This window comes from Nannobrachium achirus (genome assembly GCF_963921795.1).
Source record: "Nannobrachium achirus genome assembly, chromosome: 16".
NCBI classification, from domain to species: domain Eukaryota; kingdom Metazoa; phylum Chordata; class Actinopteri; order Myctophiformes; family Myctophidae; genus Nannobrachium; species Nannobrachium achirus.
In genome coordinates, this window is record NC_137823.1 from 50025912 (window position 1) to 50041940 (window position 16029).

Sequence of the window (16029 nt, forward strand, 5' to 3'; positions counted from 1 at the left end):
CCAATGGAAACTTTTGGTTTATCATCTGATCAAGTTGTGAATATTTTCGTCTTGCTTTTTCGTTTTGTATTGTGTGTTTGTTTGTTTTTTACTTTTTGTACAACTAGCATCGTTGTTTGTATGTTGTGTTTTGTTGAATTAAAACACAATAATTAATAAAGTGAAACCGTTTCGCCTGATTATCAGACCGTGGCGCAATTGCTGCAGTATCATTAGCACAGGGAGTCTGTCTGGTGTAGCCAGGGATTCCTGCGACGTCTCCAAGCAACCACGACCTGACGCAACCCGCTGCCCCTCCTCCGGTCCCCGCGTTCAAAAACAAGTGGACCGACAGCCGGACTGAAGCGGGAATGTGCAGGATAGGATCATCATAGTCATGCATCATGGCTCACATCTCTGCCTGATGAGGCTGATGTGTGGATCAGGAAAGAGTCGCAGCAGAGAAGTTCCGACTGCGCAACGCGAAGAATTCTGACTGCTCTGGTACAGTAACGAAACGCTGTTTGCATGATCGCAATTAACCAATTTACAGATTGGCAAAACCTTGAAATAATATCTTGAAATCCGGAATATGTTTTATTTAATGTCTATTAGCATACAACAGATGTGGCATGCGCCACAGTTAACTGTCAGCCTTCTACTACAGGCTATTTCGTTAAGTTAAACTTAGGCTAGCCATGATGTTAGGCTACAGTAGTTTTTTTTATGATCTTTTGGACAGTAGAGTCCAAAATATCCACATGGTGTGTATAAACTGGCTGACTAGACTACTGCGAGACCAATTCAGTTTCTTTGCATATGCAAATTAGCTTTGAGTGAATGATAGGCGCGCTCTATTATCTATTCAAAAATAATCATCAGTTAAGACTGAGTATAAATTAAGGCAATACAGCTGGATGGTCTGGGTTTACTGGGAAGAAAACTAACTTTTTGTCCGACTGTATCATAGCCAGTGGCCACTGTTTATTATGCTCACTCAGGTTTTGGATGTTAGGCTACTGTAATCTTTCCATACAGTTTTCTATTTGAATTCGTTTTTTTTTATGGCTGTACAGTGGTAGCCTAATAATAAAGTAGGCCTATGTCTGCTCAAGATGGAATACATTGATGTGTCTTTGACTTTTGAAAGGATAGGCTATTTGACTATAGGCAGTAAAGGCTACAAATCTGTTTCTTATCTTTGCATCTGCACAAAGCTGTGTTTTCTCATCCTTTGAACAACCTTGACTCTTCCAAAGAACACCTGTTGACACTGAGAACCATGGGCTTTTGTTTCTTCCTGCTGTGAATGGTTTAGGTTACAGGTTGAAAGGGAGGGGGGGGGGGATTACTTAACTAAATAGAACACTGACTGAAGCCTGTTTTTATAAGTTGTGTGGTGCATGGTGCACACAACTTTAGCCTGCAACACATTGTGAGTTTGTACATCTGCAATTTTCTGCGTGAGGCTGCGAGCATAACCAACAAGTAACTCCTCAGGCTTTAAGTCTCTCAGTATAGTGTTGTAATGTCAATATGCCGTGTGATATGCTGATATGAAGAAAGTGTGTATTTTCCATGTGGGAATTTAATTGCTAATTGAATGTGACATCGAGTGCATGTCAATGCATAATCACTGCAGTATGAAAAGCACCTCTCAATCGGCCCAGAGAAAAGTAAAAGTTATGTTGTAGAGGATATGGAAAGATACACATAGGGAGCCTACAGCCATTACAATGTGGTCATGTTTGTTATGCTGACTACTACATGTCCCAGTTAGAAATAGACCCAGACGTTGTAAGTCAGACCAGCTTTTGGCATGTCCGTAGTCCAAAACCCACCAATATATATTTTATTGGTGTGGCAACCAAGGAAACTGCATGTTGCCGAGCAATGCAATTCTGCAGTCAGTAGCCATGAAATCATTGGAATGTTATGGGTGGAAGATGGTGATTTGATTCATACACATAATGGGAAGAATCGGTCTTTCATGCCCTTGACCCATTAGTGTCATTATTGGCCCAACATTGCTATTTGATATTCAGGATGCAAATCTGGCTTAATCCAAAAATGATGATTTCCTGCTGGTCTATTTGAAAGTTCTTGGCAAAGTGCTTTGCCAATGGCACAAGAAGTGGATTGTAACCACCACAGTAATTGCGACCATAGGTCGCAGTTTACTACAGTATCAGAAACGTCACAGCTTGTCCGTATTATGTCCGTCCGGACGGGTACCGCCTGACACTGAACCACAGTGTCAGGCGTGGTCTATGGGTTTGCCGCTCTGACATCAAACTTTGACATCACTGTGATGTCATGGGAACCACTCTAACAGAATCTCTTTTATGCCCATATATGGAGACCCTTGATGTGGCTGGTTCAGACAGGGATCTCGTTGTATGGGCATAAAAGGGAGTGTATGTATGATGTTAGATGTGATAGACGTCATAGGTTTTTCATAGGATTTTCACATATAACGAATAACTGAGTAAGCATGTTTGTGGTCTCACAGCATATCTCCATATACAGTACATGGATCTCCATATATGGGTAACTGGTCCGATATACATCACTGGCCAGACGGCCAAGACATGTCGCCCTGAGGCGTCTTACTAGTTTACAGTAAGTAATGTTATGTGACGGAATGTACTGAACTTTAGGCAATAACTCTCCATTTGACAGCACAAGATTCAAGATTATACGTCCTGACATAATATATTCTACACACATACTCTACACATTCCCCTCTCCTCATATCTATACTCTGCAGTTCCTGTTTACCAACAAAATCACTTCCTTCCTGTACGTGCATGTCCTTTTAGTTCATACAACGTCTTTAAAAATGCATGTGCCATGGATTTTCCTCTAATGCTTTCCTATAACATGGGACAGCCTCCTGAGGAGCATCGATTCCTGAAGAGAAAAGGGCGAGGAGCCATTTCCTAATCATTTATAAGTCAGCTACGCGGCACAGTCAGAGAGAGGTCTACTTTACCTTACAAAACAACCAAGCCTATCATTAGATACAAGGGCGATGACTTCACTGCTTGTCTGCTGTGCCCATTATGGAAGAACTGAGCCGTCTAACCACATAGTGAGTGGTTGAAAAAAGTTGGTAAGAGGAACAGAATTCAATGTTTGCGCTGCTGCAGTCATGGTTGCCACAGAACGGCTTAGTTTTCAGTTTTCTTTTTCATCCCCCTATTTCATCTAAAAGGATATTTTAGTCTAGTCAAGTCAAATTTATTTATAGAGCACATTTAAAGACAACCCTCTTTGACCAAAGTGCTGTAGCCTAAAGATCAGGCCGTAGAACATAAACAACAAGACATACAGCTCAAAGGCATGAATAAACAATCATCGATAAAACAGTACAAAATAAATACATTAAAAAAATACAGCTAGGAGCCCCGAGTCAGACCTGAGGAGCTTGGGAGTTACAGAGGAGGGGTTCGAAGGTCAGCGATATACTGTAGGTGGGGGCCAACAGATTTAGTGCTTAATAAACAATCAGGAGAATCTTAAAATCGTAAACCATTCTAGCAGCCAGTGGGGAGAGGCCAGGATATGTTCCCTCTTCCTGGTACCCGCCAGGAGCCGGGCCACAGCGTTTTGGACCATTTGCAGGCTGGTCAGGGTCGACTGACTGGTCACAGTGTACAGGGAATTGCAGTAATCCAAGAGGGCGTGGACGACTCCCCAAGGTCTTGAACAGAGAGCAATGACTTGATTTTGCCAACAGTACAGATGTGGAAGGAAACAGGCTTTAATACTCTGTTTACCTGCGTGTCAAACCTAAAGGCGGAATGAAAGAGCACACAAAGGATTTCGACATGGGGTTTTAACAAGCGTGGGCAGGATGCCAAGACCATTTATCATCTTTTTGATGGAATGTCAAAGCTGCTTTCATTTAACCAGGAAGTTTTGTGCCATCCAGTTTTGTGCCACAGTATGTCTCAAGGCAGTTCATGAGGGCGACTAGTTTAGACTAGTTATTTGGTTTCTGTGGGAGATAAAGCTGAGTATCTCCGGTTTGACTAGATCTCCCTTTAAAGTATAACATAACTCCACAACAAGAAAATCCATTATTCAGTTTGTCAGTCTAGGACTATGGAGAAGAATTATTCCTCATACCATATTGTTATTATGGTTGCTTATATCCAACCTTTATATTTTACCATATATTGAAACACTTATTGTACTTAATACATAATGATGTTTGGCAGCTTGTAAGAGCCTAACTGTCTCCACTAGGCCTGACAGCTACAGTATTGTTTTGGTACAGTCTATCTTGTTATGGTTCAGTTTGTCCTTGAAGTAGCTACATGTAGTATAACTATGATCTCTGCCCTGTGCTCTTGGCAGAACTACCGACCTGAGTGGTATCGTACTTCTCCCCATGATATCGTGTACATAAAGCATTCCCATCACCACCTAGGCTATAATATTTGCCTCATCAATATTGCCGATTGACAGTAATTGATTTCACCCAGATTACACCCATCATAATGCCCAGAAAATACTTGCGTTTGCGTTGCCCTTATTATTATTTATCTAAAAAATGCTATGTAGTGTCACAAGGCATTAATTAATATAACTGTGAATGTACCACCCACCATCAGTCCACTGTATTCTGAATCTGCAGTTGTCATTGGAGGCTGTTGAAGTCTTAAGCCCCTAGGAATGGGAGGCAGAAAAAAATGCTGACTCATTTTCAGTGTGTGTGTGTGTGTGTGTGTGTGTGTGTGTGTGTGTGTGTGTGTGTGTGTGTGTGTGTGTGTGTGTGTGTGTGTGTGTGTTGTTGCTATGGAAACGACTTGTTCCTGTCAAGTGAGAATCAGTAGGGATACCAGAGGTGTGTTCCCCAGTGTGGTCCTTGTACATAATGACAGGTGTTAACAATGAATGAATAGAGAGCCGTCTCAGACGATGCAGTGTAGCTATGCACTAGTAGTATCTTGTAAGCCAAGCAGGCATTGTAAGTAATACTGTAAATTCAGTATGGTGACCTACTGATACAGACTAACTATGTGGATGAGACAGATTAGATGCATCACGTCGTAGACCACTGCATTTCGTACTGATATATTATATCCGATACAATGTGAACAAGCCTTAGGTTCAGCATTTTTGTCAGATGCCTCATTGTGTTATGCAACATGCTTTATACGCAAGCTCAGCTAATATGAAAACATTCCATGTTTTCTTTTTTCTCTGTTACAGGTCCAAATGTAACCTGTAGACTCCAAAGGGACACATTGCAAAAAGTTTGGAGAGGGATTCCTCAATAACCTTTGGGCTACGTCAGTATCCATCAAAATTAACTGTACTTATAGGTAATCAGAACACCACTGAAGCCTAGCTTGTGATCAGAATTGACAAGGAATTGTGGGATCCATGAAGAACATACCACTTGATCCTTGATCCCTCAGATCTTTCGGGGTGTTTCTTTTGCTGATTAATGATGGAGGCAACCTCAGTTCCTCACATCACAATGGACAGTGGCGTTGCTCTGGAAGAAGAAGATACAGATTTGGCTGCAGATGACCATCTGATGACCTTGAAGGCCCTGACAGAAAAACTACGGCTGGAGACCAGGAGACCCTCTTATGTGGAGTGGAAAGCCAGCTTAGATAGCCATATATTCAGAGATTCTGCAGTTGAACAAGGCCAGCCTCAGACAGAGCAGGGGGAACCTAAAGAGCAGTCTGGCAAACCCAAAGGGGCTCTACTGAGCTCTGAAGTCATTCAGTGCAAGATGCCATCAGGAGTCCTGAAGGCATTCGGGAATATTGATGAAGCTCTCAGCTGGCTCAGGAAGGAACTGGTAAGGCTTTGGTTATACTGTCATTTAGGGCTGCAACTATCGATTATTTTCTTAGCGATTATTCTATATTCAATCAATTAATTGAATAATCGAGAAGCCTCTTTTTTTATATGAACAACTTGTAGACAAGTAAAGGAAAAAGTAAAAGTAACTGTCATGCAAAAATGCTGAAAATAGACGATCTACAAGCTCACACAATACCTTGCATAGTGACGCATTGTGAGTTGAAAAATCTTGTCACCTATAATGACAAGGGGAAAATATTTATTTTCCAGCAAAATCGCTACATTTTATTAGAATGAAAATGAATTATTTTTCATAATAGGTTAAATCAATTAGTCCCCTATTGCCATTTCTCGATACTCAACCAGCTTGTAATGCTGAAAGCTCTAGTGTAGATTATAATGCAGCTAATGGAGGCTTATCAAACTAAGTTTAAGTTTCAGAATTAAGTGGGTCAGAAGTGATCTGGTTAAAAAGATTTATACATCATTCACACTGTAGGCCAAGTTAATGCTGGAAAGCACAAAAACCCAGAAATCACAGATATGGCTAAATAATGGCACGATCAGATGTGATACCTGAACTTGATGATCATGAAACAAATTGTAATATGTTCATATACTTAAAATAAAACCCTTTCAAAATTGTGCTAAATAGGCAACAGAACATACATTTGATTTGTTGATCATAATTCCATTATTGTTGCCTCTATACTTTATGCATAATACATTTTATTTATTTACTCCAATTTGTAGTAAGCTTGCACAAAATAATTTCACCCTCTCCTTTCTACCTGGTGTAAACATAATGTGGCAATAAAGTTGAAGTTGAGGGTAATTGAAATGCAGGAGAGAAAATTACTCACTGCTCATTAGCCAATTAGTGGAACAATGGAGACAACATCCAGCATGCTATGGCTGTGAAAAGAATGCTATTCAAGTTCAAGTGAGTGTGAGTGACTGTTACGGGAATTAGGGCTCCTATTCATCTTCATAAACAACTCCTGCAAGTGTAATCACTTCACATTCATCCAGGGTTTGCATGCTTGGATTAAAGATGTGGACCCTGAACATGCAAGGAGTATAGTGAGTATATTCTCAGTATAATAGAAAGCAGACCCATATTGACCACAAATATTTGCACAAACGCAGTGGACAGGAAAACAATGAGTGTTTGTGCAAAGTGGCTTTTATTGGGGATGCCCCATTGAGACATTTCTTTTCACATTCACATACATATTATAGCATGAACTTTCTCTCAACCCAGATTCAATTAAGCTTATGTGTGACATAAATAATGATTGATCATTTGTGAAATAGAGCTAAAATCTGAAAAAGTAAACCGATCCTTTCTGAACAATCACACCCAGTGTGAAGTGAGCGATGCCATTCATGAGTTAATTTCATTAAGCGTCCCGCGAAGCTTGGCCAATGTGACTCTGTCCATACAGTACATACAGACAGACACAGGTCAAACAGACAAAGCCAGATGTAGGAAGCGGGTTAGCACTGCTCAAAAATAGCCTCTGATACTGAAAATTAGGGTACATTAGAGGAAATGTACTGTATTAATTTATACTGTAAACAATAGCAGCCTGGGTGGTCACCAAGTCACCAATAACCCTATACATCAGCATGTCCATCAAAGCACAGGGGACCAGAGTGCTAGTTCACTTAGTCTGTGTCTTTATTAAACTCCATGCAGATACTGTAAATGATAATGCAATGATGATTGAACTAAAGGGAAAAGTAACAATAAATAAACACAAACAAACTAAGGCATAAATAAACATTGCCAAAAATATGCAAGAAAGGAAACTTATTTGAAACTTCAAATAAACAGACATAAACTGTGTATCACAAAATTCCTCTGCAACGTCATTTAACCACTATTTCTCTCTGTCGTTGCTTTCTCCATTTCTCTCACTCTCTTTGCAGACAGAGATGCGCTTGCAGGACCAACAGTTGGCCAGGCAGCTCATGCGCCTCCGCAGTGACATTAACAAGCTGAAGATCGAGCAAACGTGCCAACTGCACCGCCGGATGCTCAACGATGCCACTTTTGGCCTGGAGGAGCGGGACGAGCTGTCGGATCTGCTGTGCGAGTGTCCCGCCACTCCAGGCCTCTCCGCCCCACTGCGTCTCATCGGTGTCACCAAGATGAACATCAACTCCAGACGCTTCTCACTCTGCTAGCAACACCGGTCATTCTCTAGACCAGTGGTACTCAACCCCTGGGCCGGGGCCCAAACAATTGGCAAAACACTAATATGTGATGATAATATAACTGACATTTATATTTTGGATGAATTTGAGGGTAAACCTAAACATGAAATATAATTGTAAAATCTCTAGAACAGTGGTTCTCAAAGTGGATTCCAGCCTTCCAGGGACTCTGTGGGTTCCTTTAGGGGGGCGTCTAAATTGACCCTTGCAAGTCTGTAACTCTGACAGTGTACAAATGGAACCAAATGAACCCGTCAGTGTTCATTTGGTCCATTTGTACACTGTCAGAGTTAAAGGGATACCGAAGGTTTGACAAACACTGATCTAGAACTATGATCTATCTAAAACTAGAACTGTATGTAATGTTGCTTTAGGTGTATTGATTAAGCACAATTAAAATTCTGTAGCTTTGATGTTTAACCACTTTCAACGTGACCTCCCTGTTTTGGGCTATAGGCATATGTTAAAAATGTTTTTGAATAGGGCTTAAGTGGTCAATTAAGATAAAAGGCAGCTATTGTACACTTCTCTGTTTTTAAAAGTTGTAGCAGCTCTAAAGATATCTTTAGGCTACCATGATGTGATCTTATTTCTTACTACGCTCACTTATTTCCCTCCGGTATAATAGCTTCACACACATTTTCATGCTTGGCTTGATTTCTTAAACCTTTCCCAATATGTCCCATCATGTAACAGGCACAACGTATTTTAATGGATTTGTGCCGCACAAAACTCTCTGCATGGAAGGTTAGGTTAAGCTTAATTCTGGTGTTTATTTACATGAAAGTAACATCTTCTTCATGTTGTCGTTGTTATTTTGTTGTTTTTACATGTAAGAGATGCCTTAATATTTAATCTCTAAAGCAAAGCCATTGTGCATTTTAGCTGACAAGTAGCAAGTGTAGTGGGGAATATATAAACATGTTGATGGCTCCACTGAATCAGTCTATTCAAATTCCACAATGAATCTGCAGTAAGTACGGTAGCAATTCAGGTAAATCATTCCTGCCTTTTGTAAACATATTTTTGTGATGATGCAAATGTTTTACTTCAATGTCTGTCAATAATGATTAAATCACAGTAATTGTTCGGTTCGGTTTCTCCAGTAATACTGGCCACTGAAATGTGGACATTTGTTAGCAATTAAACTGCTGAGAAGAAATTGCCTTATAGTTTGGTTTAATTGGAAGATATTCCATTTATCTCATCTGCAACTCGCTGTCTACCAAAAACTAGATGGACAAGATTGCGTTGAGCTAGTGCACAGGACATCTTTCTTATGCTAGCATTTAAATATAATTGCATGTACGCTTTCCTTGAAAAAGTAGGCCAGTTTAAATGTATTACGGGGTGCGGTGGAGGTGCGGGGTTAATGCATTCGTGATAGTGGTGGAGATCTGGGTCAAATGGAGTCTGTAACTCTGTATAGGTCTAATGGAAAAAGACAGTATACTGTTGGACATTCAACACAAGAGAAGAACAGAGCTGTTCCAGGGAGTATTTAAGGTTATCACTCCTATTCTCTAACACCTTCCTAATTAAACACACACCACTCATAGATAAAACGATGAGTGGTGTGTGTGTGTGCGTGCGTGTGCGCGTGTGTGTGCGTGCGTGCGTGCGTGTTGGTGCCCAGACTGGTCAGAGTGCCAGCAACTGGAAGATTGGGTTTCTCTAACAGACACAATGATAGGCTTTTGTTTTGTCCCTTGAGGACCGTGGCCCAATGTGTCTAGGAGGTACAGCACCCACCCAGCCAGTAAACCAACTTCTGTAAGTCAGACAACATTCAGAATCCGATTCACACCTTGTTCTTGAATTACTAAGCTTGTAATGGAAGTAAATATGTGTCTAGAGTCTGGTTTATACAACTATAGAACCTAAAATGGTTATTAAGATCAACGGTGAGGTTGGAAATCACAGTGACATGGAGTGGGCTAAGTGTCTAAGCATAGAGTAAGCATAGTGTAAGTGTAGGTGGAATGTTAGTCTAGTGACTAGTTTGATGTACTGCAGGTGAGTGTACTGTGTCATGTGAGACAATGAAAAACACCTGTGAGGGAACAGTCTATTTCTTTATTCGAATGTGTATATGCATGTAAGGGTTGGGAAGTTAAACCCAATTTCAGTTTAAAAGATCTTACCTTATAATATTGAACATATCTTTTTGGAAAACAAATGAGGCAATGCCCATTGAATGGAGATTCTGTTGAACTGCAACCATGCACTGTGCATCCATTTTTCACAATGTACAGATAATATGACAGCATTACCATTTCATAGTTTCAGTAGAAGTATAATCCTATTGATAACCCAAATATTTCCTTGTTATTCTTGTGAATTTCCACATATTACCTTTAATTCCCATGGAAAGTTCCCACCGTTGAATAGAATCCTAAATGTAACAAACCAAAATGTGATTACATTTCTTAATGATTGAGTGATACTGTCCATGCAAGGCCGGGAAAAAAAAAAACCTACACACCACTCTATTCTATTTGGAGTGCTGGTCAGGTCTTTAAAATCATGAAAAATGTCCTGGACACAAGTCATCTCTGCGCTTCATCAGTGACAATACAGTCTCACAAACTTTATAAAGACAAGAACACCATAGGAAACAGCCAGGACCCCATGGCCAATTGTTTTGATAATGTCGTTCAGCAAAGATCCACTGGTGAATTACACTATCATTGTCACCTCCTTTCTGTAAATCGTGATTTTAGTCTTGCAAATCTATTTTACAGCTTAGTCTCCGCAGTTTTGGGGACGGGTGGTAAATAAGTATGGTGCTATGAAAAAAGAGTTATGATGTGAGACTACTTGTGCACTGCACCCTGATACCCGTGTCACTGTGGCATGTCATGAATGACTTTGTTGAAGCTAAGATTTTCATGCATGAGCTCCAGCTTTGTGTGCGCTCATCCTTGTTGAAACCAGACCCCTCTGAATGAGCATCATGTATTGGTATTCCTACCAATCACTGGTGAGATTGTGGCTGGTGTGAACTTCAGTGAAAATGGTGTAAACAGATTTACTGATAGCGTGTGGGCCTAGCCTCAGGGGCCCTTGCGTGGCCCTGTGTGTGTCCTTAGGCTCCCTGTACGCGTCCTAAGTGGACATAGCCTTGGGAACCAACCAACCCAAGCCATGTGGCCTACAAAGCATGAGCCTATCTCTTGTTTCTGTAGCGTGAGGCGGTTGGATGTACAGCGTTCTATGCACCCTGCATTTACAATGTCAGTGCCTAAATACTTTGGACAGGATGACAGGCAACGCAGGGCACTGGGCAGTGTATAGTAGGCTTGTATCTAAATGGGCACAGCGACCTGCAGGATCACCACCAATATCAACAAAACTATTTGACAAGAACAATGTTGGTGCAACTAGCTTAAACTAGCTGAAAACATACATGTTGCACTTGCAGAGATTAACAACAATGCAATTTTTGCAGGTTGTCATTTCCTGGTTTTACACACAAATGCCAGTTCAGCAGTCATAAGATGTGCTCCGTTTGCCAGTGATATGAGCACTGACCCCCTCTAAAGAGACATCTGTATACAGTAATTTTAACCAATAAAGACAAAACTACTTGTTGGTGTGACTAAGGGATTTGCTGAAAAGGGGGGAAAAATACATGCAGAGATTATAACTACACTATATACAAGTTGCCATTTCAGTTGTGGAACCTTGGACATGTCAATTGCTTTAAGGGAGTTTGGCAAGTAATTGTGATACTCACTCACTTTGTATATTTTCCTTATTAGGCTATTAAGTGGCAATGGTGAGAAAACCAAGCCATGTTCTCCAATGTAACCATTTTATTATAAAACCAGCCGAATGCCCTTTATGAAAAATTTTACTTCCTTTAAAAAATGTAAGTCATTTATAATGAATGCTTTCTGATCAGAATGGTATCAAGAACTAACCCACTGGTACAAACCTCATTACTAAAGAATGTAAAAATGCTAGTGTCATACTACTGTACATATACAATCCAAAAGGAAATCTGACACTGATAAATTAGATAACTTTAATTGCCCAGTCTAAAAACAAAACAAAACCTGTTGCTCCAGTCCGTTCTCTCAGTCTGGTATGCTATCCACAAAGATAACCAGCATTCTATTACATTTGTTTTAGGTATAGGGTGTCTCAGAATTAAAATTCCAGTGTCTATTGTTTTCTAGCCTAGGTTATCTAGTAGCCTATCTTAAATGACAAAAACAAATATTATATGTTGCCTAAAGGATGGTACTTCATAGGAGAAACATTATCAGATTCCAACACATAGTCTAGAGACTTATTGCCTACTCTGTTGTCGTTTTCCATATAAAGATAACATTTCAAGCATTATGCCACGTTTTAAAAAGCTTGAAAATGTTATTTTCAGTTAAGTATAGCCTAAAATTAGCCCTCGCCGTCCCTCAAAATTAGGCTTTAGTCTTCACTAGGACATAACATGTACTATGCACAGAGAAAGGCAGTGTCAATAGTATCTGTAGTTTCCTTGACCTGTGGGGACACTAATCTGGCAACTGGCATAGCTGTCATTCTGGTCCAGGAATATAAAAAGACGAAGCTATGAAAAAGCCAGTCTCACCATGATGTGCCTAGCCGTGTGAACCCGAGCATGAAAGGCCTGTAGAACACCTTCACTGAGGTGTGCCACGTGGAAAGGTTGGCCATCTGGCGAGATTCCCAGAGTGTACAGTATCACATGCTTTGCTCACCATATCTCCTCTCATCAAGGATTAACTGTAGGAAGAAGACATTTAAAGAACATCACGGCATGATCCAGACAAAAACTAAATACACATCAAAGAGTAGTACTTCAGTAGTAAACTAGTTGTATTATCATATGCGGTAGCATTAATAGTATAACACCATTATAAGAAAGGTAAATGGTTTAAATTATGATACTACTACATATGCTCACTTTAACTGAGGCTAACAAAGGCAATCAAACAGAAATGCTCTTCTGTGGCCACACCTGGAGCCTGGGGAGTAAAGCGTCTTTTATCGTCTTTGGGGAGACAATGACCAGGTGTCCCCCCTTCCCCTGTATGTCTCCGACTCCACCCTCAAAACCAGCACCGCACAACAGACAATGATTAGGCACAGAACCCTGGCTATTGCCCCAGGGGGCTCTCACAATAGATATTAAATCATTAAAATAACCATTTCAATCAATTCCCCATAATTGAATGATGCATTAAAATGGGTTAATGTTTCTTTATACAAAATAAGGTTAATCTGTCACTAAAACTAACAAGACAAGTATAAATTACTGTAAAAATACTTATTCAGGGTTATAATCAAGCAGGATTCATTTAGAAATGAACCGAGTGCATGAGGACTCACCTCTTCCTTATCTCGATGACATTGATGAAACAACTGTCTTCAAAGACGTTATGAGTACAGCGTGTAGCATCTTGAATTCTTCACATGGGCACCTGCCAAGTCCTGATGCTTTACTTGTCCTCCCTATTAATGATAGACTCACTGGAAACTTTTTTCTTACTGATGACACAGTTCATTTTTTATGGCGTGGAACCACGCTGCTGACCAACTATTTCATATTTGAGAGGTAATGTGCATCACAGACCATTATGGTTTCAAGTTTAACCACAAGATTAAGCCCCTGTAGTATCAAAACACTGACTACTATGACCATTTGATTTGGATTCTTGGAAAATAAAAAAATGAAAAAACAACAACTAAGAAAAACATAGGCCTGGTTCCTAGACATGAATTAGATTTGTCCAGTACTAAAAATATCTTTCAATGGTTTACTCCTTGGGCATGATATTGTTTTGATCCGTCGCTGGCTTGAAGATTATTTTCCATTTGAAACGAGGCTTTCGGTGTTTGGAGAAACTGTTCCATTGCCTGCATTTTTAAAGCTGGGATTCTGAAGAAAAAGCCATTTTTAAGATACACTCGATTTCAGATTTGCGTTTCGGGTTCAGAAGTCTCTTTCCATACATTATTTTCATAGCCAGTATTTGCCACCATCATCTCTGGGTAATGCATTGTTGATCCTAAAATAACTTTCAATATTAAATATAATCAAAGTTACTAAAATGAGGGAGCATACTAGCTCACCAGGAGTTGAGGTTTCCGGCTCAACACCACGACCAGTAATTGACTCCTACATTTAAACCATTTACCTTTCTGGCCATTTTTTCAAAATTGTGTCTTTGAAAGAATACCAGAAGAGTCGCTGGAAAGAAACTCGCCTGGGCTGATGGTTTATGCCTTTTGATTGATTGATTGATTGAGGTATTTATTAGAAGTTTTGGATAGGAAAAGGTACAGTTTCATGACAGTACAGTTCACTGACAGTTCACTGTAAGGCAAGGCTTATTTGTTATTTTCCATTGAGATCCTTAAAATCCTTATACACCTCTGTAAACTATGCCTAAACGGTGCCAAAACCTAACCCTATTCCTAATCGTAACCTCAAAAAGATATGCGTAATCCTAAAGTTATTTCTAACCTTATTCTCAGTAAAACAAATACAAGAATACAAATTTCGTAGAGTTTCTTTTCCGGCGACTCTACCAGTTACCCTTTGAAACAGTTCTTAACCAAACAACCATCAACACCCATCTGATTCTCAATAATGAGAAAGATTACAATTCATACAGGTTGGTGGATGCAGCTCCACTCATGCACACTATGACAATTCACTTTGTAAAACACAGTATGGGATATTTTAACAACTTAATTAAGCCACGTAGCATTACAGCAAGTAATTAGTGTAATTACTTGTTCCCACCAAGATTGGATTAATGTGAAATTACAGGAGACCAATTAGAGTACTACACGTAGCGTGAGAAAGCAGGCATCGGTCCATTACTCTGGGGCAACATGTCATGAACCCTCAATCCCATACTCTTTGCCTCTACCAAAACAATGACGCAACCTTGTCACAAAGAGTGTAGCGTTGGATGTGCGATGACAAAGTATCCGTCCTTTTAGTGACATCATAGGCCCTTGATTCTCTCTCATCCCTTTGTTCCTAATAATCAGTACCTCATGCTAAAGTGGATATTTAAGCTTAGGTGTAGCCTCCCATTCCATTAATGCAATTAATGTAATCCTACAGCCTTGTTCCCTTCCCAGGTCAGATCTGAGACAACTCAACTTGCCAGAGTCCAGATACAGAGACCTGTCAACACATGCACAGAGACACCCTTAGAGTGGATCTGTACAGGAAGGGTATGTAGAAGGAACAATTTAGTCACTGTCGGGCAGAAACCTTGCATCTCCATATTTCATGTCTTTTTGTAAATTGATGTCATGCATCGTCCTACAAATGTTGTGCAACAGTAGCAGAAACAGCCCGTCTACAAGCTCACAATGCGTCTATCACAACACATTGTGTTCGTTTGTGTAGATCTGCTGTCTGAAAATGTTTCAAGTGAACATACAGTACATGGTTTCCACAGGACAGTGACGATTTGACAGGATTGGAATGTGCCCTGCTGGTGTTGTCTTGCCAGAGTGGGACAACTAATCCCAGACTTTGAGGATATTCAGTAACATCATCCAACAGCACTGCTTTGATGAATCCAAGCTTAGGCTTAGGTGCATCCAACCAAGTGACCACTCAAAATGGATAACCATCACAAGTCCGAGACCTTATTCATCAGCCTTTGTTCAGCTTGCAACTGGACTTTAACTATAAATGCGTGCCTGTCTGCAGTCCAGGTATCTCGAGAAACATGTTCCATCAAACTGACTTAACTCGGCAGAGGACCCACGGCCCGGCATCAATCAAGTCGTTTGAATAGGCAGTTGTCCAGAACCGCAGATTCCGACCGATATGCCCATTTATAGTCATGTGGATATCTGGTAGTCTGTTGGCCAACAAACACAGGCATTGTTGTAAGATCTTAAAACCATTAACTGTAACAAACAATAATGTGTCATTCGACACAGAGACAACACTCACTCAATAAGTAACTGTTATTTAATAACCATTATTCATTC

General features: G+C 40.2%; 1 protein-coding gene across 1 annotated transcript; it reads left to right on the forward strand.

Moving 5' to 3' along the window:
• Positions 1 to 5473: 5473 nt before the first annotated feature.
• Positions 5474 to 8004, forward strand: fam167ab (family with sequence similarity 167 member Ab; the record flags this gene model as incomplete). The annotated part of the gene is made up of 2 exons (XM_080745020.1): positions 5474 to 5806; positions 7747 to 8004. The coding sequence occupies 2 exons, from the start codon at positions 5474 to 5476 to the stop codon at positions 8002 to 8004; spliced, it is 591 nt and encodes a 196-aa protein (XP_080601146.1).
• Between the last annotated feature and the right edge of the window lie 8025 nt (positions 8005 to 16029).